The sequence below is a fragment of the Musa acuminata genome, chromosome BXJ3-5, assembly GCF_036884655.1.
Source record: "Musa acuminata AAA Group cultivar baxijiao chromosome BXJ3-5, Cavendish_Baxijiao_AAA, whole genome shotgun sequence".
Taxonomy (NCBI): domain Eukaryota; kingdom Viridiplantae; phylum Streptophyta; class Magnoliopsida; order Zingiberales; family Musaceae; genus Musa; species Musa acuminata.
This window is the reverse complement of record NC_088353.1, coordinates 2,402,734-2,426,448: the sequence shown is the minus strand read 5'-3', so window position 1 is coordinate 2,426,448 and position 23,715 is coordinate 2,402,734. Positions and strand designations below refer to the sequence as shown.

The following is a 23,715-nucleotide window of genomic DNA, read 5'->3' as shown; positions in this document are numbered from 1 at the left end:
CGTGGTGTTAAGAGAACGGAAGAGATGAAGGGAACACACTTCCCATGGGGGGACGCGAGGGTGCATTATACCGCCTTCCTTCTTGGGTGGGTTTGGGGAGGTAGATCACTTGGTAAAGTGGCGGGGCCCGATCATTCCGAGCCGTATGATCCCCTTTTCGCGGTCGATGATTGATGTTGCAGATAAAGATGGGAACGAAGCCATGATTTCCGTGTTGGGCTTCTGAGTGTGACGTCTTTTCATAAAGGACGGCTTTCTGGGAGACTTCGCCATTAAGAGTCGGTATCGACGATGCAGTGCTTTGTCTACATAAAGGACGGCTTTCTTCGCCTTTCAATTCTCGACACGCTTACACCGCCACGCGGTCCAGTCACGTGGACGTAATTAAATGGGCGACAAGATGTATGCTGTTTGACGAGTGCCGTCGCCGCCTTTTGGTCCGACTCGGACGGCGACGAACCTTCGATCATCTAGAAAACTTTCTCGCCGAGAATCTACCTGTCGTATGACTGGTGGAGCAGATGGCCAACAGGTGGGTCCCAGTAGCCGCTTCGAATCGATGATACCACGAGACGAAGTCATTTATTAAACAATATCCTGAAGATAAAATAAAATTCATGCGAAAGGCAGAAGCAAGGCAAGTGCGGCATTTGCTTTCAGAGCCATTGGTCTCTCCGGTGGTGGCAATGAACACATGGTGCAGTGAAATAACAGTGGGGAAGAGGAGGGCAAGCAAGTGGAGGTGAGTGGCATTCACTGTGCCATCTCCTCCACAAAGCCGGCCGGCCGGCCGGTTGCAGTCCTTTCTCGGATATCTCAACGTACTCTGAATCCTACCACCACGCATCGCTGCATCTCCCCTCTGTGATGTGGCCACTGGTAGTTCGTTCAAAAGCAGCCACTGAGAGGAAGCTAAAGCTGGGTTTCCGGGGAGTGTTGGAGTGAGGCCCCCCCACATTATGGTGCACTCACTCCATGCCATCTTGTCAACCACCATCAGTCGGTGGCGATCGCTCTCAACCCCGTTGATGGCCAGCCCCTTTGTCGTTAACAGGTGATACAAATCACGGGTTTGATTCGTGATTAAGGTCACAAATCTCGGATTTTGTCACGCTTTGGTTGACAAGAGGTGGAGTGGAACGTATGGGAGCTCCTGGTGCTCGACCTTTCCTTTATGTAAATGGTGGTGGTAGGACAAAGTTTGGCGAGCTACCTTTTCTTCTTTGCTTTGACAAAAGAGGGTGGGTGAGGAGGGGTTTGGGTTGATGACGACGTACGTTGACGTTGTTTGCACCGGTGATCACTGTGGACGACGCCTTGAGCCATTGTCTCACTCCTGTTGTCCGCAATAAATTGTTATCTTCTCTTCTCTTCTCTTCCCTTCCTCACAGGAGCATTCTGAAAGTCGTGGGAGAAGGGTAATGGAGTATCCATTGTTGGACAATGCCTTGAACCATCACCGTTGCCTCCTTTGTATCGAAGTCAAAGGACTGGCTATGTTCTCTTCCTTTCAGAACCATGGCAAAGGCTCTCTCAGAGGTATGTCCATGTCGCCACGGTTCATCAGTAATGAAGTTGGTAGCTGTGCACATCAGAGAACCTACAGATGTCTGCTATATTGAAAACCTAGCCGTCGTGTTGTCCCTCTACAGAAGAGATAGGGAAATAATTAATCATCTACGATTATTTATCTTCCTGTCTCACGTTTAATTATGGACTGTGACGGTCATCTTAAAGCTGCTGATTAGGTCACTGCTGATACAAGCTGTGATGAAGATGGCATCGATAGCGTACTATTGTTTTCTTCTGCGCATAAACTAATGAGTTATTTGCAGAGTTATAGGCTGCCTTTGAAAATATATCTATATTTTTAATGTATAGCTAAAGAAAGATATTTAAGTGAGTGAATGGGTAGTTATGGAATGCTTTAGGTGCTTGAAAAATAATAAATGAAATTATATTTTAAATATGCCTTAACATAAGTGATGTTTGATAAAATTAAAAGTTTATTAAATATATTTATGATAAATTTATCTTTATAATATTTTTAATATTTATTCAAAAGTAAAACGTATATTTTTAAATATGCCTTCGTTGATTCTCGGAAAACACTCTCTTTTTTTTCTCTTTTTTTTTTATATAATAAGTAATATAAGGAAGTACTGTAATAAAATATTTTTATATAAATTTTATAAAAACACTATGGACATAGTGCTTTCAACAATATCAAAAAATATTGTAATATAATAAAAAAAATACTATAATATAATATTTTTATATTATGCTATAGTATTTTAATAGTATAAAAATATTAATAATATAAAACACTATAGTGTAATATAAAAATACTATAACCATGTGATCAATCTATAAGGAAAAGAAAGAAAAATGAGCATGTGGCTAAGGGTATTCTAGGTACTATGTAAAAAAATATGGGAATTCTAAAAATGAGAGATACTTTATGATAAAATAAAAAAGATGTAAGAATTTACCTAAAATATTTATATTTCTTTTTTGGTTGCAAAAATTGGATGTTGATTATTGGGTTTGGCTGCGATACAAGAAATATAAATCATCCAAGTTCCAATGAGTGCAGCCTAATACTCGGATTTAGGTTTAATATTAAATTGACTTATAGGTTTAATAATAATAATAATAATAATAATAATGTTATTATTATTAACTTGAACATAAGTTTCAGATCCGATAAAATTAATGTAAATGAATTTAAATTTAAACACCGAATGGATGTTAATTTTTTTCACCATATTTCCTTAAAATGATATCAATTGCAAATCCCAAAGCAGATATTAATCGATGACATAATCCACCCAAATTGTGCTTAAGAAACCAATTCAATATCACCATTGTTTTGTTTTGATATTAATTAGCATGGTATGTAGTACTGAACTGTACTGTCCGATACGGGCGGTACTTGATCCGACAGGTTATCGATACGCGTCTGTTACCGGTTTGAGTACACTGTAGTAGAACTACAGTACTCAGCACATCTAAGTGTACCGCTCGATATACAGTATTATACCGGTACCGAGTCCAAATCGAAACACCGGTACGATATGGTATTTCGAAACTTGTTATTAGTATCCGAAATTTGCCACTTTGGATGGTGTGATATACGAGTACGCTAAAGACGGATTCCATATCCGTTATGGTATTGTGATGTATTTACAAGCCAACAGGAACTCCGATGAGAGATATCAAAAGGAATAGCACGATAGATCGAGACCACGGCGACCCCGTCCGCGTTGCCCGTGCATCATCGCCCCTGTCGTCTCCGGCCAACGGTGGTGCTCGCCGATTCGGATATTACCACCCCCTCAAGACGCACGACGCGCGAGGCATCTCCACTGCGACGCTTCGTTTCTCTCGCAGGAAACCCTAGGCAAACCCGACTGTCCTCCTCCCTGTTGCGTGTAAGTCGGCCGGCGACACGAACGACCGACGACCAGGATTCTCCCAGCGTTAGCGGCGGCGGTGCAGCGCGGCGCCTTCCGCCGGTACCTCCTCTCTCTCAGCTCTCTCTATCCCCGACCCCTCTCTCCCCCCTCTCTCCGGCGGTTCAACGTCCCCCCTCCTCCCTCTTCTCGCTTGCAATGCCCCTTCCCTCCCCCCTTCTTTTCTGTCGCAACACTCCGCCACCCCTTTCCTTTCCGATGGCATCTTCTCTGCATCTCTCTCGCATGGCGTCCTGAGGCAGCCTCTCCCTTTTTTTCGACGGCTCTCTCCGCCTCCTGTCGCTGTCAGCCCTCGCCCTTGCCTCCCCCTGTTCTCAGCCCGCCTCCTTGCGCGCCCCTGCCTTCAGCCTTCCCCTACTCTCAGCCGACCTGCTCCTATTCTCAGACCACCCCCCACCCTGCAAAATTCTGTTAATTTTTTGTGAATAATAATTTATGAATCGTGTTAATTACTGTATTTGTGACTGCTAGAATTTTGAATTGTTAATTTTTCTATAATTTTGAATTATGTAAATTTTGATGTTAATCTTCTTTTGTTTTGTTATTTTTCTTCGTTAGATTCAAACAATTTAGTACTTTAATGTTTTGTAGATGGTAGAATGAATATAATTCGATGATTTAGTGGTGATAATTTGAATATGACAATGATATGGAATTCATATTTTGTCTAATCTATATTTTTGATAATTGAATTTCTTCTTGATTATATCTTTTTTATGATTTTTTTTATTGGCAAGCGCCTTGCTTCGCTCTGGTGAGTGCCTAGGGCCTCACCTTTTGAAACCTTGGTGCATTTTAGTGCCTAGTGCCTTTGACAACACGGTCATCACAAGATATTTATTTTTCTTTGGCTTGATGTTAAAGGTATGAATTTTGCAGCAAATTTGGTCTTTTTTCTGTTTTGTCTTCAATTCGTTTACTTCTAGTTTTAGCGTTTTATTCATTAGATTGGGTTCCTTCTGAGGTAAGGGGAGAACCGGTGCCTGTTTGGTAGAGCAGCAGCAGTTGAAGTCGCTGCTGAAATGTTCACCAATGACAAGCGGCAGGCGGAGCGCACTGGGAGGCGTGGCACCCCTCGAGCCCAATACCTTCAGGTACTCTCTTTCTCTCTGTTGCTTCGATTTGTTGATCCCAGCAACAAAATTTTTTGAAATAAGAAAAGTTATCATCCAGTCTATCTATTTCCTCTCACATGCTTTAGAATTTTTTTTTTTTTTTTATGATTGTGCATTTGATTTCTTTGGATATTTGATGTGAATGTGATTCCTCATTGAACCTTTCTGTCTTTAGTTATCCTTTTTGTTTAATATGAATTAGGAAATTTAGTAGATTACTTTTTGCATAAATTGTAAGGTTGATAATGCTCCAAAGCGACACAGTTATTATAACCTTCTGCCAATTGCAACATATGCAATCTATATAATAGTTGAATGGTGATTCTGACAAGGTATACTTGGGCCTGGATCAGAGATCTTGTTGTCGCATGCTGTAAACTGATGTAGGATATTTCTTGAATATATATCTTATGTTTTTCTAGTGGTTTTACAATGATTTCAGTCCAAGTATGCTCTCTTGCTTATTTCCAATGCATCTGTTTTGCAGGAACTTGTGACAGAGTTCCAGAATGCAACAAATGAAGGTCATTACTGGTTCTTTGTCATCGTAGTCCTTTTGTTTTCATATCATTCCAGATTTTCTGCTTGATTCAAGAGAAATCATAATTATCTAAGGTTATTGTTGGTTTGGAACTCTATTAATCTGGCCTTTATTTGCATTTTGTAACATTCCATTATCTTTCCTGTTTTTGAATGACCATACTTCTCAATTTTACTGGATATAGGCACCACAGACGTTATCAGTATTGTAACTCGTAAATACCATATGCATTTGAATGCACTAAGCCTAGGAGCTTAAATGTGTGTACGTTCTGTTTTTATCATAAAATGAGGGTGGTTATCAATTATGACTTTGAAGTTGGGGAAGGAATGCCAATATAGAAATCTATTGTCAGAATTTGCCTAGTTAGGTGCTTTAAGAATAAATCATTATTTAAAGTTAACCTAAAATCAATTTAACTCGCTATGCTGCTAAAATGTAAGGTTACCCTACATTGAAGCCTAATATTTCAGGAACATACTCCACACCTCACAGGCTCCACATTGTAGATTCTTGGCTGAATTTTTTGTTTTATGGAAAGATAGTACACAGAATTAGTAGGATAGAGAGACAAAGAAGGTGAAGGTCATGACAAAAATCAAGAAACAACAGACATTTTATTTCATGACAGATTTTGCTGGTTTGCTAGAAACTTGAGTATATTGCTCCTTAAGATCCATACTGCCATTTGTCAAAATAAATTATAAAGGAAAACTGCAAAGCTTTTTCTTTCAGATCAGTCTCATTCTCAATGTGTTGTAAAAGTATTTATTGTAGCATATAATTCATTCCATTTGAAAGGTTGTAAGCCTTGCTGAGAAATCTTGAACTTTAACATGATTTTTACCCAATTGATATGTATCACAGTTTCACATTATAGAATAATATATAGTTGAAGACTTGAAGTTGAAAAGCTTTTGATATTCATCAACTCTATTTTGGTCAATTCCGATCAATGTATTGGATTCTATCTTTTCTGTTAATGCAATATATTTCAGTACATTTTGTCATTTTGACAATTATCTTTGATAGCCTGAACAAAATTAACGTGTCCCTCGGTTTAAAAGTTGTTTAATCATTCATAGAAAAGATATGATCAATAAGTTGTTAACTGCTAAAAACTAATAAGTTTGTGTGTTGTCATATTTAACGTGAAAAAATCATAAATTTGCTAAATATTTTTGCTGAAATTGTTTGTCTCACAAATATTGTTTTATTGATTATATGTAACACTAAATGTACATGTCAATTAGCTTTTGGATTCTGATCATGTTCATGATGTTTCCTTGTTTAATTGCTACATTTTGTGTCAGAATCTGTTTTGATCTTTATTTGCTTAGTTCTGGTTGGAATAGTACAGTGAATAGTTGGTTTCAGAGACAAGTGCCTTTCTGTTGTTTGACATCTTGCAGAATCAAAAGAGAGAATTGTTGCGAATCTGGCCAACTTTGCATATGATCCTTACAATTATGCATTTCTGCGCCAGGTACAGAAATCAAATTCATACGTTACTGTTTACAGTATTATGGTCCTAATTATTTATGTTTTTAATGCATATATTTGTTCAAGCAGCTTAATGTATTGGAGCTGTTTCTGGACTGCATAACAGAGCCTAATGAAAAACTTATTGAGTTTGGCATCGGTGGGATTTGCAACTCTTGTGTTGGTAAGTAATTTGAAATATAAATTCCTAGGGTTCTTGCGTAGAATTTTAACAATTGTAAGCATTATAATGAATATCATAGAGAAACATATGATATCTTTCCCCAAAATATGTAAGCAAAATAACTGTTGCATTGCAGATCCGGAAAATGCTGCAATGATCATTCAATGTGGTGGAATTCCATTGGTCATACAATGTTTATCCAGCTCAGATGGAAGTACTGTAAGTATATCCATTTGTGAACATTCACAAAGTTGCCCGTTTCCTTTTATCCAGTGAGACAAATAGGTTTCACATGGTCAAAATAACTTTCATGAAGTAATCTATTGATTGACTAATGTCATTTTATATGCTAATGCAAAATAGTTTTGAGAACAGACATCTTTTTATTATGAACAACAAACTAAGATTTCAAAAGCAGTTCTTACAATGTCACTTTAGAATGTGAACACAGGTGACTTATGCTCTTGGGGCTTTATATTATCTATGTAATTCTTCTTCTAAGAAAGAGATTTTGAAACCGGAAGTTATTGAAGTCATAAGACGATATGCTGCATCTGGATCTCCGAATGTGATATTTAGCAATTTGGCAAATGCCTTTTTGGACAAGCACGTAAACAATTGACAGTGGCTGTACCTTCAAAATAGGGTTCGTATTTCCATCTTGTGTGAATTAAAGTTTTTCAAGTTGTGAGACTCAGCTCTAATATTTTGTTGATAATCTTTACATCATGTATTTCCACAGGTATTTGTCATCAGTCAAAACTGGGAATCCGATTTCTCGAGCTGAAAGTTGCCTTTGGGCTTCAGCCTTCATCTTTCGTTGAAAACTTGAGGTGGAAGGAGGGTTTTCACAGAAGATAGCTCTGTCGGGTACTTCAGTTGCTTCAAACATCTCAGTTCCTCATGCGGATATGTATCATATTGGTGTTCCTCGCAGAGGTCTGCTGGTTCCACACACAGGCAGGGACAGAGATCGGTCGAGAAATGGAAGGGCCCGGGCAAAATTAGTAAGATTTATGGTGACTGGATTGATGACATTGAGTATAACTTTGAACACAGCACCAGTTTATGAGTCAGTTGATCTCAATTTATGAAATTGGCACATGATAAATAAAGGTTCTGTTTCTGGCTTGCGTTGTGACATAGGCAGCTAGTGATGTGTTTTGTGCATGAAGTGGGGTATATATTGGCATGGTAATTATAAAACCTGACAAATCTTAAAAGACTGTTCTTGGAGGAAGTGGTCACTTTATGCTTTCAAGAGCATATCTGCAACTGCTTCCCAGAGAGATTGTGATTTCAGTGTTCTGTTTCCCAAGAAAATTTGCTGAGATTTCATGACTTGTTTCAACCAGACTCTTTAAGCTTCATGCAAGAATTAGCATTTTAATAGATCAAATGTTCAATAATTCTTGAGCCTAAATTTTGGGGGAAAGTTGCTTACCCTCACCAGATGGTTCTTGGCTTGCTGTTGTGATCCATGTCATCAAGTAAACGATTGACAGCCAGACATGTCAAAGGTTTCTGGCTGGCTGCAGGGATGCTTCTGGAGGATATCATGGAATCGAAATCTTGTGCTCAGCAGTACTATTGCGCTATGCTCTTCCCAAAGAAGTCAATATGTCAAGAAGTCAACCATGTCAAGAACAAAGCAATTCCCAAGGCCTATCAAAATATGGCTTTATTCTTCATCGCACATTCCTGGCAGCATTGTCTGGCAAACTGCGAGCCAGAGCTGGTCCGAACCTCTGTACAGGCCTATGGGTGCGGCGCATGTTTGGTTAGAAGCATTCTTGGCAAAATCGGGCCATATTTAGGCCGTAAAGCCCAATAGACCTTGGGCACGCACTCGACCGAATCTAACGTAGATCGCGGCCGTGGAAGCCAATGCGTTGCTCGGTCGTGGAACTCCGTGCGGCGCTTGCATGTGAAACATGCGTCGCGCGTGCGGCGAGCACGGGGAATATTTCGGTTCGCGCGTCGTGGTTGGGTTCCACGTGAAGATGCCATGCAAACGCTCGTCATCACGTGGACGTTGATCCCGGATCCTCGTATCACAGCCACACGTTGTTGGCATTCTTCCTCACCTGCGATGAACCACGACCTCTCCTCTAATTAATACCACACGGTCATAGAGATGAATTATAACGCTTTTATTATTCCACAGTACAGTACTGTTCAATCCGTGGTATGATGTTTGTGGCGTGTAATCATCAATCGTAGGGGCCCGTGTCGCGGAAACAAGTGGTTTTATGTGAATAATTAATGTCATGCTTATCTTTCAGCGCATACATTATGCAGGATCCAATGTGGCACATGATTACTTTTATGTGTGTCGATTAAGTTGTTATAAGCTCGTTGGAAGCAGCAGAATGATTAGGTGCAGTTGCTGCCTGACAAGAGTGGACCTCAGTGGGGAGCATCTTTAAGGACTTCCATGACCCTTAAATCACCACCTCTTAAGCTTTTAGTGATACAAATTCTCGCGTCTGTGTTGTTGTATATTTGAAGGTCCGGAAGCGCTTCCACTACAGTGAATTCATGACACTGAAATGAGCTTTGTGCAGTTCATAATCGTGTGTTGATTAGAACTACTGCAAAGCACTTTCAGAAAAAAAGTGTTCCGTGGTGTTCAGTTCGCATTGAAGTCATGGTCTTATTAGCTACAAAAACATAGCTACCAGTTGTTGTTGGATTATTTCATTTCTCTGTTGCTCGACCAATACGCATTGACTCCCCTATAACGATGGATTTAATTACTCCAATCAATCATAAAACAAAGATCAGATTGACAGTGATGGTTGCACACAATACTTGATCTTTCTCTTGCATCGAATTTGATATTAGTCTCAATGGTACTGGCTATGTTCACACCTACTTCGTATAGTTAGGCTTAAAATTCTCTTAACAGTTTATTCGTAGAATAAAGCAACTCGTAAGACTTCAAACTATATTCACAACTACCATTTATTTCTATCACTATTTTGTTGACCTCTTCTTTAACTGATAGCTCAAGAGCACTTGTAGGATGTTCTTTTGCTGATAGAGAAGCTAAAAAGGGTCACTAAAAACGCAAAATGAACTTGATAGGTTGACAGAATCATTTTAATGGAGATGTGGCTCAAGGCATCGTTCTAAAGTGGACAGGCTTTGGTCAACTGTGTTAAATGTTCTTCAACATCTCTAGAGTGGCAGTGTCATGGAAATTCGAGAGAAGTAACTCATGCAATATGTGTCCATCATCAGGTATGGACATTTCTAATAAAGTAGTCTCTACAGTACATTGAGTGCAGGCCTCTCTAACTACACATCATCTTAAAACGCAAAGAGATAGAGAGGGAACAGATATTACCATCCCTTCATCCAAACACCAGAGTTATAAATGACCATGGAGAAGTCAACTTGCAAGTGCTATCCATATTTCCATGACTAAGGACATGCAACTTTGGAGCAACTGGGGGACACCTTTTTATAGATTAAGATTCGGCTAATCTCTTTTTCAATGTCCAAACACAAACCGGCATTTCTGATCACGACATGAATTGTTTAGAATACATCCTTAATCACTTCTCTAAAGCTAAAGGAGAGACACAGTGGAAGTCACTCTCCATGGAACCTCCACCATAGGAAGCCAATAAGGCCTACGGCATCTCCGAAGCTGGTCAAAAGTGGCAGCGAGCGATCGTATGCTTTAGATCTCGAGCCACCACCTGCAGCTTTACCTAATCGATCGATAACTTCTGCTCTTCTCTTCCTCGATCCGCCATCCCTTTCCTCAACCCTTCGCTGTATACCTACTGAGATTAAATGTATATGAAGAGCCGTAGACTCTGCAACATGCTCCTGTTTGGATTACATACAGTATCTCGTCATCAAGACCTGAGTATAGATATACGTATATATAATATGACCGATGGTTTGGGGAGGGATGAGCTGGTGGCAGTGGTGGTGGTGGTGGTGGTCTCGAGGAGGGCGCCGCGGCCGACAGCCACGCGGAGGGTTCGGTGGGTTTGACTTTTCTGCATGACTCGGTCCGGACGACGCACGTGAACCCCACCCTCCCCGGTTGAACCAGGCCGGTTGGTTTACATGACCCGTTCGGGCATTTAGCCGCACTCATTTTGATGCATGCACCGGAATGCATGGCCATGGATGGTTTCTCCTGATGGAGATTATAAATGCCTCACTGTAGGGATGACATCACGTGGTTGATTGCTGGCTCATTCGATCGATGCGAGGGGTCGAACAAGAAGATCTTTACGGTGAAGCGACATGAGGAGATGGAGAGAGAGAGAGAGAGAGAGAGAGAGAGAGAATAGGCAACGAACCCATGAAACATAGTCACAAGGAGAGGGACCTGTTGCAGATTTATTTACTCTTTGAGAATGCCAAATCAAACTGAATCATTAAAAATACATAAGAAAAGGAAAAAAAAAGATGGTTAATTATTAGAAGAAATGTCAGATGTGTCTCGGAAAGGCAAAACGAAGAGACAATGTTCGATTGAGGGAGAGGGAGAGGGAGAGGGAGAGGGAGAGAGAGAGAGGATGTCTGCTTTCGGCTCCTTTGGAGGAAGACCATCAACCACTTGCACAACTGTTTTGACACCAACCCTGGGTTAACTTGGTAAACCCAAGGTTTAACAACTCCTAAACCTCAGTTTAAGGCATTTTAATGGAGCCTAAGGCATCACCATCAAACACTATGTCACAACGCATAACATATTATAACCCTCGCCTTCTCTCTCTCTCCACCTATTCCCATTATTCTATCCATTTCTTCAACTCTTAGGCCAACCCTCCCATCTCTCTCTGTCTCCTCCCTTCACAAACCCTCTCTCTCTCTCTCTCTCTCTCTGCGTTCGGTTTCGGCACTTCCTCCACTGCTCCTCCCCTGTGCTCTCTTCGCTTTAAAGAACTCGCTTTTATATACGTTTTCCCCACCTTTTCTCCGCTTTTGGAACTAGAAAACAGCGCTTCTATTATTTTTTTTGCTCCCTTCTCTCACACAGTGGGTTTTCTTGAATGAGGTTATGGCTGGCTTGGATCTGAGCACCGCTACAAGGTACGTCCACCACCACCATCTTCACCTCGCCCACCACCTTAACCCGAGCTCAGAGGATGACAACAATAACAGCAGCAGTGCTAAGATCGAGCATGGCCAATTCAGCGGCGCCGCGGAAAGCGACGACTCGCCGTTCACCCCCGATCAGGGGGCTGCTCAAGGCGGCGCGGCGGGCCGGCGCCCCCGGGGCCGCCCCCCGGGCTCCAAGAACAAACCTAAGCCCCCGGTGATCATCACCCAGGAGAGCGCCAACACTCTCCGTGCTCACATCCTCGAGGTCGGCGCCGGATGTGACGTCTTCGACTGCATCGCCACCTACGCCCGGCGCAGGCAGCGCGGCGTCTGCGTCCTCAGCGGGAGCGGGATCGTCACCAACGTCACCCTCCACCAGCCCTCCGCGTCCGGTGGCGTGGTCACCCTCCAAGGCCGCTTCGAGATCTTATCGCTCTCGGGGTCCTTCCTTCCGCCACCCGCTCCTCCCGGGGCTACTAGCCTCACCATCTTCCTCGCCGGTGGACAAGGCCAAGTGGTCGGCGGCAACGTCGCCGGAACGCTGCTTGCGGCCGGCCCGGTTCTTGTGATCACTGCTTCCTTCACCAACGTCGCATATGAGCGGCTCCCGCTAGAGGAGGAAGAATCCCCGCCGCTGCAGATGCAGCCACCAGCGCCACAAGGATCAGGAGGAGACGGAGGGAGCGGCGGAGCGGGAGGCAGTCCCTTCCCTGACCCGTCATCGATCTTACCATTGTTCAACTTGCCGCTCAACATGACAAATAGCCAATTGCCGGCGGACGGGCACGGTTGGGCGGGGGAAGCAACCGCAACCAGGCGGCTACCTTTCTGATATGGATGGACATGATGTGCCTGCTGCAGCAAAGGTTAGCATGCGCACTCGAGGATTTCCGTGCAACAACTACTCAGCTTGTTTCATTTCTTCTCGACTGGTTCCGATCTTTTGCTCTCTTTCTTGGGATTTCTGATGTCTTGTCTTCTCTGTCGCCTCGTCTACTTCATCTTCCACTGTTGTGTGTTGTTTTTGCTGTTGTTGTTCGTGGAAGTACTCTCTCTGTTATAAATACACTTGTTTAGTACTGTTATCATCATCCACTGCATGCACCGACTGCTTCATCTCGACCTTTTTCTTACTCTACTATCAGTCCAACATTAGGATTAACAGCTGAGTATTCCCAGTGTAATTGTCAGTAGCACTGTGTTTGTACCCTTCTTCTACTTGTTAGCAGATAATGAAATGGATGATTAGGGCATATTAGTTTTCATTGAGTATTCATCGAGGATCATGGAAATAAGGATAAAAGGAGAAGAAATCATGAAGTAGGGTTTCGTCTGTGGGATACGAAACATTGTTCTTTGATCCCATGTCTGCATGTCTTCTACCGAAAGACCACTAGCTTTTGCTTTCTGGCAGCGTTCTCTCAGGAAATCTTCATCTTCCTCCTCGCCATCTGTGCATCTGAAGCGTGAATTGTTGGGGTCTATTGAACATTCAAACATTCATCGAAGGCGATTATGACCTCAAAAGATGGAAAATGTCCCAAAGTTGATGCATCGTCCTCATGTTTGCCTGATTAATCATTGTTGTATTGGCATAATACCAAATTATACCACCTGATCAAAATATCTTTTATGCTCATTCCAATACATCGCATAGCAGTCTCATGTTTAGTTGCTTTGTAATTGCTTGTCACATCTATGTGTCATGCTTTTTCTAAGGATAAAACATCATTAGCTCAAAAACTTTGTATAATATTCTCCCAATCATATCTCCAAATTAGGCAAGTTCTATTGGTCTTAGCACATCCAGCTAGCCAATTTGCATGACAATTTCCTTATCTATAGATGTGTGACATTTTACAATCGTCAAAATTCTTAGGTCTTCAAAACTGCTTCTAATAGCAAATCAAGGTAGCTGTTCTTGTCTGATTAAAGTTTTAACCAGCAATTCTGCATCGATCTCGATCTCGATCTCGATTCTTTGAACAACTTCCTCTCTTCCATGTCTATTTTTTTTCACATTTCTGTGTCATCCTTGCATATTGATTATATATTTGGTTTACATGAATAGATATGTATGTATTCTGTATTTATTTATTTACTTTCTATTACAAATATACAAAACTTTAATTCTTGATAGTTAACAATTTACTACTTTATGAAATTTCAGATCTAGATTGTTTCAAAGATGATTGAATGTGATCATCTAAGCATAAAAAAATATTTGTTGATATACACAAACTCTTGAATTGTTAGCTATTTATTGAATATTCATTGGAATTTTCTTTGTCTTTGATCAGTTGTTTTACATAGCAAATGCTTTATGTATTATTCGACGGGAGAAACTTGAACTATGATGATCATCATTAAATCCATATATACTCCATCTTTTGTGCCTTAAAACCTTTACACGATAATTATTAAATAGGATCACATGAAACGAGGATTAATACAAGCTTTAGTGTCATATATAGAAGATTTGTCAGAAAATACAAAGTTACCTGATGTTGTGATGATAGATTTCAGTCATTACAACAATTTTCAGATATCTTTACATTCCTGACTGGTAATTGCAAACATTGCAACTCTAATATGCTCAAATTCTTCACTTCTTCTCGTTGTCATGGAGATCTATGGAGCATGTCAACTTCTGCTTTAATGAGATGAATAATGCTGCTTAAGGGAGTTTCCTTGATCATTGATGTCGATTCATCTTTGCTTATGAATGTTCTCTTGTTTGATGCTGAACCTGATGCCAGAATCACTGTCATCGATAGCTTTGGTTGCATCACTAGATTTTCCAGCTACAATAAACATATTATCACTTCTGAATTGTTTTTTTTCCTTTGTTATTATTGTCATTACGAAGAAGTCATACATACAACCAATTAACACTTTCTTTCCCAGTTGTAATAACTTGTGTCTTAGTTGCTCAGTGAGCAAGTGAGAAAGGTAACTGCAGGGATATTATTATTATCTTCTTGGTTCTTGCTATGTAGCAATGTTCACTTATGTGGCTCTTTAATCTGTGGAAGATTCATGATCTTTCTCTGATACTACCAAAACACATTTTACCTTGATAGCTTTGATTCATATGCTTTCTTTTCGATGGACTACGTGAAAGTTCAAACAAATATGTAGTTAGTGGATCATTAGGAATGGAAGACTAAAGTCGTTCGCTGAAGGATCTTTTTCCCCTTGCAAGATCACAACTTAGTAGTGCTAATTTGAGAAGAGACTTTCCAAGAAGAAGAAGAAGAAGAAGAAGAAGAGACCTGATGAGACTTTCGAGTAAGAGATACAAACTTTGGTTCTTAAGGTCCTTAGTTAGGATTTAGAGTTTGTAGGGGGGCTTGTTTACAAAGCAAAGCTGACTTAAGAAGACAAGATTATGGAAGGTTGAATTAGATGTCATTGGAAGAAACAAAGATGTTGATCGCACAGTAGTAACCCTGTCGAGCGAAGAAGACAAATGTGAAGGGCAACGCAAGAAGGCATGTTTATATACTCATGTTGTGTTCATAAATGAGAGTTTCATTCATCCTTCAATCAACAAGGATAGAATTATTGGATAATTTTCATATATTATTATTATTTTTAAATCGCATAAAATGACAAACATGCTTTCAACTTTTTCTTGAAAAAGTCGAGGAAAATATTTTCCCTCCTTTCATTTGGTCCGATTAAAAAGAAATATTATATTATAATAGGAAAAAATAACATCAAAGTCATTAACCACGGTTAAAAAAATTATATATCAAATGAAGATCGAAACAAAAGTAAATAATAACTATATGATGCTAAGTATTGAAAAGAATACGATGATATATACGAGGTATAATTCAACTTGCTAATGTATGTTAACACTGATCAATTTCATTCGATTTATAATTTTTGATCAACACGTTTAATGTCACGATACTAATAACAATGGAAAGCAAATTATTGTAAAAAAATAACTGGAAAATTATTTTCCTTTTAAGAAAAACCCACAAGTATTTGCATTAAAAAAAACAAAGATTACATGAAAACACAACCTGTCCCCCTTCATAATCACGCGTGCAAGCAAAAGGTCAAGATTGCAGTCTTCAAGGCCACTCAATTTAGGAAGATGACATATATTAAATTCCAATAACATCCCAAAGTGACCCCATCAACATTTAATATTTCCAATTTGATCGAGCGGGCGATTCGAATTTGAAGGGAAAAAAGGGGACCCACACCATTTTTTTTTTTTATTTTCTCTAATTTTAAATGATGAAAAAAGAGATAAATTCTTTGGAGAAAGTTCCTAAATTTGAAAATTCTTTCAAACTTTAAAATTTTTTTATAAAGTTTCTTGGTTAGATGAAAATTTTGTTTTATTCTTATTTTCGTCACCTACCGTCGCCTCCTCTTTATTATCACTCTTATGGTCTCACTAGACATAAGTGATAGGGAAAAAAAGGGACTGTGATCAATGGGGCTAGCTCGGGCATAGGTAATCATGAGAGGGGAGAAGACGATCAGTGGGACCAACCCGTGTGGAAAGATATAGCTGGCTAAGGATTGACGAGGTGGAGAGGGAGATTGGTAGGGTAGAGGGATGTGGTCGATTGATCGAGGATAGGATGATTATTTTTTAAAAAATATTATTTAATTTTTTTGAAGTTAAAGCGTTATTTGAGAAATTCTTAAACTTAAAAGATTTTTTATTTGAATTCATCCTTTAAAAAAATATCCTATTTCAATTTAGAAAAATTATAACGTAGTGTGTTTGAACAAATAATTAGCCCTTGCATTTATGTGTATTTGATCACATAAATAAAAATAAAAAAATAAATATAAAAATAATTAATTTTCATAAAGTAAGTTACATAATTTCAAAAATATGCTATTGTAATACACAGCCATACGTATTATTTCACCAAAATACGTTTCCATATTAAGAAAAGATGTGACATATTGTATGCAAAGGAAGGAATTTGAAGTCTGAAAATTTAGATTTAGCTTTTTTTTTATTTGAGAAAAAAAAATAAAAAAAGATATATATACAATAAAAAAAGTCCTGAAAAGAATGCATTAAAGAAGTTTTAATTAATCGCTTCGATTTCCGAGCTCCAGTTCGAACCCTTTTTAGAATTTTTGTTTCCTCCTCTGGTTAAAGGTGTTGATTCCGATTCCTCCTCATCTTGTTAGGTTGGTGGTGGTGCGGTGTGGGTAATGGATGGCGAACGTTTTTGGTCTTGAAGCAATTCGTCCTTCCCATTTTGGTTTGGTGCGGCCGATCGATCTGATCTGAGGTGTGTTTTCTATTCATGGTTCTTTGTTTACCCCTTTTTTTTCCCCACGAATTTGGTGTAAAAATGACTCTTTTTCTTTGCCTTTCCGTGCAAAAACGTAGCATCGTGAAATGGGCTGACTGACGGGATAATTTGTATTTGCATTTCACTCGATCGATCCTTTTTTTCTCCGAAAGTTGTGATTTTTGGGGAGATCTCGCAAAATTTCTTTACATGCACTCGCATTTTCTTGTTGAAGATCTTTGTTTGGTTTTAATTTCTTGAAGAACTGCGGAAGTGGTTTGAAGATCTAGCTGAACAGCAGCAGAGAACGCTCGGGAATTTGGTTGTAGGGTTTGGCAAAATGGACGCTAGAGAGCCTCCGAGAGTGAGCTCGTCGCAGCCTCCCGGTGTAGTGGAGGGTCCCGGCTCCTACGGAGCTGGACCGCCCAACAATCCGATGGTGGCGCATAATTCAGCTGGAGTGATGGAGGGCATGCGGCTTTCTTTTAACCCCATGACTTCACCTGCGTCGAAGCCGGTGGACTTGACCGGTTCTTTGTACCAAGGAGATGGTTTCTCTGGAATGAGACAAGGTGGTATATTTAACATGGGTGAGTCGGTGAAGAAGAAGAGAGGAAGGCCAAGAAAGTATGGACCAGATGCTGGCATGGGTTTGGCCTTAACTGCACCATCTTCAGCTTCGGGATACTCTAATAGTTCAGCCTCTGATCCAGCAGCTAAGCGTCGAGGCCGCCCTCCCGGTTCAGGGAAGAAGCAGCAACTGGAAGCGTTGGGTAATTCTTGCGCCACTTAGTTTAATTATGAACAATTAGTCTAGATGTGACTTGCTGTGTGTGTACAGCTGCTAAGGCAAAGTGTCTTAAGCTCTCCATAAGTGATTGTGAGTTAGACTTCCATGGGTTCATGTATGATCTATCTTGTTCCTTCTAGTCTTCTCTTACATGACTACATTATTGTACAAATTCTGAGCTATTTACGTACAATTAGGTCATTTTGATTTCCTAATGTTCAAATATTCCTCTAACATCAGTTGCTTCTATTCTGCATCTACAATATGTTCTGGTTTATAACTTAAAGTTTAAATTTAGTCATGATCGTTATTTTCTTTTTTATGATATTTCCTTGTACTTTTGCTTTCAGACTGTCCTAGTTGGTGATAATTAGTTATTAGCTGCCCATTCATATAATTTGCATAATTTATTTCTTCCTGAAGTCAATGCCTATACAGATTAATTTCCATTAAATCTTCTCACTATAAAGAAGTCATTTGAAGGCCCTAAGTCCAGCACACTCAAATTGCATCTCTTGAATGTCAAACTTCTTTCTTCTTTTTCTGTACTTCTTTTGTCTACATATTCAATTTTCAAAGTTTTAGCATTCGTTTCTTTGTCGGGTTTACATTTTAATACTTGTTCCAAAAATCTTAACATTAGTTTTCATGGTTACCCAGGTGCACCAGGGATTGGCTTTACTCCTCATATTATCACTGTTAAAATTGGAGAGGCAAGTAGTTGAGCTTGAAAAATATCATGCATTGTTCTTTCTTTGCTGCTCAAGCATACCTAACTCTGAGAATAGGTCACCTTAATCTTATTTTTTCTTCTTATTTTAATTAAATTGTTATGTACCATTTTCATGATTTTCCTAAGCTTTATAACCAAAGGAAAAAATGATTAGATAGTATTGTCACATATTTTAATGATTAAATTTCCCATTTTATGCTAAAATGAGGGGGATGAAGTGACTGAGGAAGATTCTTATTGTGATCCAAGGCATATCTTCTGTTGTCTGATTCTGGTTGTCTTTTCCATATATCATGCAAGTTTGACCTGGGCTTATATCTTTACCTTTGACAAATTCAAAATACTGTATCTGATATAAAATATTCTTAGATTCATTTTTAGTTTACACTATACTTATGGTTAATCTGGAAGCTCCAGTGAAACAAGCCACACGAGTAAGTAGTTAAGATGGGGATTGAGAAAGAAATTTACATAAGGCCTGAAAGCTAACCTTTAAATACGAAAGAAACTGTATTCCTATAACACCCATGTGCTCAAGAATGTGTTTTAATTAATATCTTAAAATTTGAGCCCCTCTACTGTTTGCTACAGTTAACATGCTTATTTTGACCACTTGGGGTGGCTGGTCTCAGTGAAATAGATCGAGTCATCTCTGTTGCTTGCATGCAGTTATAAGCAGTCAATTTGAAAGTGTTACTTTAACTAAAAATGCTTCTAAGGATGCTTCCTTGATAGCTAATGATCTTAAAGGTCAACATCATTCTTTTGATATTTTAATTATTGAAATGTATGTGTGATTCAACTCTATGTCTGTATATGCCAACTGATTCATTATGTGGAGATATTTCCATTCTCATCTGTCAATTTACTGGAATACTTGATATTATCATCTATAACTTTTGACCTAATCTAGTTTACGTCCTTGATGTGTGGTACCTGATGGTAGCTTGACAATGGGTAAATCTTCTTTTACCAGTATATTTCATGGCATTATCTAATAACTTCCGGTCCATAAAATTAAAACTTGTTGAATTGTGTCATAACTCCATGCTTTATGCTTATGATGTACCGTTCTTGAAATTCATTTGTTGTAAAACATTTGGATAAGATATATAATATTATAAGCTAATCCATGCAATGTGTGACTTTGTGTTCTTGATCACTGAAATCAATGCATATTCTATTTAAACTTTTTGAAGAGAATAAAGAATGCAATTTGGACATCAAGACAGTACATTTTCTCTTAAGTGGATTAATTATTAGCCTTTTTTTGCACTAACATGAAGATCGACATGGATATCTCCTGGATTGCAGCATGAGAATCCACACTGACATTCTTTTAAGCAATTAGTTGGGTGCAATTTTTGTTATGAAGCTCAATGCTGAAAGGTTAAAGAAAGAACTAAACTATCATACACTAGGCTCATGAAGGTGGTTGACTATCATATGTTGTACTGTGCATGTGTGTTATCATATGTCAAGACATGTTCTTGACCGGCGTAGGTCATATTCAACGTATATCAGTTATATTGTATGTAGTGAATCCCCCCCATAGAATACCAAGCACACAGTGTCATAAATTGAATACTGATTGATGTTTTGTATGATGCCTCTTTTGAGTCATAACTTTTACTATGTTGTATATAGAGCAATGCTTGGTGCTTTAAAATTTTCATTACTCTTCGAACCAATTTATACAAAAGAGTTGATGGGGGCTATCATAAATTTATGGAGAGACAGCTCAATACAAAATACTTAAATAAGGACCATTTTCATATTGGCAGGATATAGCTTCAAAAATCATGGCCTTTTCGCAACAAGGACCTCGGACAGTCTGTATTCTGTCGGCAAATGGTGCTGTCTCTGATGTAACACTTCGGCAGCCAGCAATATCTGGTGGAACAGTAACTTATGAGGTTCGAATATTCTGATCTTGTCTCTTGAATTGCTTGACATATAGAGTTCAAAAATACATCACTGGACAAAGATTTTGTGTCCATAGATGTACGTGTATATGTGTTACATGCAGACAAAGGGAATGTCATGATGGAAATGCAATCTTCAATGACAAAATAATGTATCTAGATAAAATGTTCCTTTCTGTTGTTTCATTTCTTAAGTCATGAAAATTTCTTGATTTTGTGGAACTTCTGTGGTAGTCTTTATTTCGAAGATAATCATGGAATTCAAAGTTAGGAATTTCATAATTTCCACACATCATAGGGTTATAACCTTCTGTGCATTCTTGCATTATGAATATGAACTTAGAACAATAGAACAATCGTTAGTGAATTGGATCATCTTTCATTTAACAAGTTTTCTGATTTTACGTCTATGGGGTCAGGAAGAGAGTTTTTATTTTTTTGACTTATATGCAGTGTCTATCGTACCGAAGCATACTGGCCGTACCAGGCGGTACGTACCGGTCCGCCAGGTACTCGGTACGCGGACCGACCTGTACCGCTACAGTGCTATACTGTAGCACTGCTACAGTGTCGGTACACCAGGGTGTACCGCTCGGTACACTGGTACCGTACCGTACCGAGCCTGGGTCGAAACTCCGGTACGGTACGGTATGGCGGACCTTGCTTATATGAACATGCTTGTAATTTAAGAACTTATGGAGTTTAGGTTTTTGGAGAAGTTGATGAAAAATGGTCATTGTAGAATCAGTCTTAATAATTTTTCTGGTATCAAATACAGGTTCTTTTGGTTTTAAGACTTTTCAGCTGTTATATTTAAAGCCTGGATTCTCCAGTTGGGACACTTGTGAAGGATCTGGAGTCTAATTATGCAATGTTATCTGGATTCAGGCAAAAAGGGTCATAATTTGTTTAATTTATCATAGATTTGCTCTTGGTTTAAGTTTGTTATAGGTGGACTTCCCTAGATAGTCAATCTCCAGGGTCCTTGGTGGACCAGTGGGACAATCTGATAGATATTGTAAAACTGGCAAAACATAAGGTCTAATAAATCTACCAGGGTATCTTTAGCAACATAAATTTGTACACCATTGTGATCCCTTTGCTCAAGGTAAAACAAACAGTTGAACTCTTTCCTGAGTTCATAAAGGTGGAAAGTACTTTGTGCACCCGTCTCTGATATGGCCTTTGACAAGATCGTTGTACTGGGATCAACTTTGGAACTGGTTATGGAATTTAGACTCTGAATAATGTTTTTACTGAAACAACTACTAAGTTTAGATTTATAAGTTGGTCAGATCAGCTAGAATTGGTCTGGTTTGATTGGTATTGATTGGATTATTGTTTTAGGTTTGATTGGTTGATGATCAGTCTATTTTGGTCAATTCCAACAATCTTTCCAATAAATTGATGGTTTTTGAATAGGATCAGGATCAACCTATACAAGAAACCATGGTATTCAAGGATCAAGGATTTTGCGAAAAACATTGTGTTGCAACTCTATGAATTGGCCAACATAATCCTCCTCGGTTAGAAAATACTTCAATGTGGGTTTTCTTCTATTTAGAAAAGGAAACTCCTTCACATGCAGAGATGAAAAGCAGGAAATGTTGCAATTTTTGTATCAGAAAGTTAAAATATAGGGGTTTAATGACTCTATATGGCTGTGGCCATATCAATTATCACCTTATAGTGGCACACACTGTAACCTAGGACAATTTGCCCTTTTGATAAAGGACATCTCTGTTTAATGTTAACATGCTATATTCTGCATAGCCACTATTGCTATATCCTAAGATGTTGATGAATATTAGCACTACACGGTAAGGACTTGGACCCATTAAAAACTTAAGATATGCCAGCACCTTTATCATCTTACTCGTGTCAGTGTTGACGTGGCTGATCATCTTGCAGTTAGTTTATGTTTGAAGTTAGTACTATGCCTTGCCTTTTAGTTATGCAACATTTGTCATAATAGCTAAGAGCACTACTCTGTCACAGGGTTAATGCACAAAGTCCCAGTATCTTATCCGCAGAGCTGTCCTTTACCAATTATTGTTGTGACTCTGTGGCAGTAATGGGATCTTTCTTGCAGGGACGGTTTGAGATCATCTCTTTATCAGGTTCTTTCCTGCTCACAGAAGATGGTAGCACTCGTAGTAGAAGTGGTGGCTTGAGCATCGCACTAGCAGGATCTGATGGCCGCATTCTTGGTGGCGGGGTTGCTGGAATGCTTGTGGCAGCGACACCTGTGCAGGTCAAAATCAAATCTCTCCTGTGCATGTTACAAATGTCACACTTATAAGTGTAGGTTCACTTCTATTGCAGGTTGTGGTAGGAAGCTTCATTGCGGAAGGGAAAAAGCCAAAGCCAGAGCCATTGAGGTGGGAACCTTCATCAGTTCCACCTCAGATGACTGGGTTTGGAGCAGCGGTAACAGCCAGCCCGCCATCCGAAGGGACATCAAGTGAATCTTGTGAGGACCCTGGCAGCCCCACAAATCAGAGCGGTGGCACCTGCAACAACTCCAGTCAGCACGTTCAATCTGCATATCCACCTGTCAGCTGGCCTCACCCAGCAAGTCTAAACAGGCACGAACCCGACATGAAACTGATGCCTAACTAACAGAGCTACCGTTTGAAATAAGAAGAAAGCACCAGGATTTGGATCACTGTAATTTTAGTTGCCTCTAATTATTACCGCACCTTTTAGAGTGGGCCTCCGACAGACATTCCGAGGCATCTAACAGACAGCCCTGTTGAAAACCTAGGCTCATGTTCTTAGGTCACTCATGTTGTTCCAAATTATTTGCTTGTTGACTTGTTTAGAATCTCTATTTCTGCCAGTAACGAAATGTTTATCTTCTTTTCTTGGACTTGTAATGTCGCAATGTCCGAGCAGACCAATATCTGGCTGTTCTTGCCTCTTGGTATTTACAAGCTCACTGTCTTCCTTTGTGTGAGCACATGCAGTGAACTGCATAAACTGACGGTGCTTGGTAGTAGCAAGTGTTGAGGGTGTCATTTGCAGACTCTCGTGTTTTCATATGTTTAACATCATGATTGAGTTGTTTAATTTGTGGGGTGGGAATTATACAGCGTGTTGCATTAG

At 39.5% G+C, this 23,715-nt stretch overlaps 3 protein-coding genes across 8 annotated transcripts; all 3 read left to right on the top strand.

The window, feature by feature from the left end:
- The first annotated feature begins 3,167 nt into the window (after window positions 1-3,167).
- On the top strand, window positions 3,168-7,941 carry LOC103983825 (uncharacterized). Of its 4 annotated transcripts, none has more exons than XM_018825842.2 (9): window positions 3,168-3,518; window positions 4,214-4,340; window positions 4,446-4,570; window positions 5,079-5,115; window positions 6,545-6,618; window positions 6,705-6,798; window positions 6,935-7,017; window positions 7,250-7,444; window positions 7,541-7,941. In XM_018825842.2, exons 3-8 carry the CDS (start codon window positions 4,499-4,501, stop codon window positions 7,418-7,420), a joined length of 531 nt encoding a protein of 176 aa, XP_018681387.2. In that variant the 5' UTR covers window positions 3,168-3,518; window positions 4,214-4,340; window positions 4,446-4,498; the 3' UTR covers window positions 7,421-7,444; window positions 7,541-7,941. The 4 variants fall into 4 exon arrangements, with proteins under 4 accessions (XP_018681387.2, XP_009399400.2, XP_009399399.2 ...); XM_009401125.3 differs by having other exon boundaries at window positions 4,424-4,570; XM_009401124.3 differs by lacking the exon at window positions 4,214-4,340 and having other exon boundaries at window positions 4,424-4,570.
- Window positions 7,942-11,567: 3,626 nt separating this feature from the next.
- LOC135638469 (AT-hook motif nuclear-localized protein 23-like) lies at window positions 11,568-12,990 on the top strand. Of its 2 annotated transcripts, XM_065151582.1 has the most exons (2): window positions 11,568-11,862; window positions 11,935-12,990. In XM_065151582.1, exons 1-2 carry the CDS (start codon window positions 11,831-11,833, stop codon window positions 12,704-12,706), a joined length of 804 nt encoding a protein of 267 aa, XP_065007654.1. In that variant the 5' UTR covers window positions 11,568-11,830; the 3' UTR covers window positions 12,707-12,990. The 2 variants fall into 2 exon arrangements, with proteins under 2 accessions (XP_065007654.1, XP_065007653.1); XM_065151581.1 differs by having other exon boundaries at window positions 11,638-12,990.
- A 3,989-nt stretch (window positions 12,991-16,979) lies between these two features.
- Window positions 16,980-23,479, top strand: LOC135638845 (AT-hook motif nuclear-localized protein 10-like). 2 transcript variants are annotated; one of them, XM_065152323.1, is made up of 6 exons: window positions 16,980-17,156; window positions 17,489-17,932; window positions 18,610-18,662; window positions 20,467-20,598; window positions 22,700-22,861; window positions 22,933-23,479. In XM_065152323.1, the coding sequence occupies exons 2-6, from the start codon at window positions 17,500-17,502 to the stop codon at window positions 23,227-23,229; spliced, it is 1,077 nt and encodes a 358-aa protein (XP_065008395.1). In that variant the 5' UTR covers window positions 16,980-17,156; window positions 17,489-17,499; the 3' UTR covers window positions 23,230-23,479. The 2 variants fall into 2 exon arrangements, with proteins under 2 accessions (XP_065008395.1, XP_065008394.1); XM_065152322.1 differs by having other exon boundaries at window positions 16,981-17,156; window positions 17,423-17,932.
- Window positions 23,480-23,715: the final 236 nt, after the last annotated feature.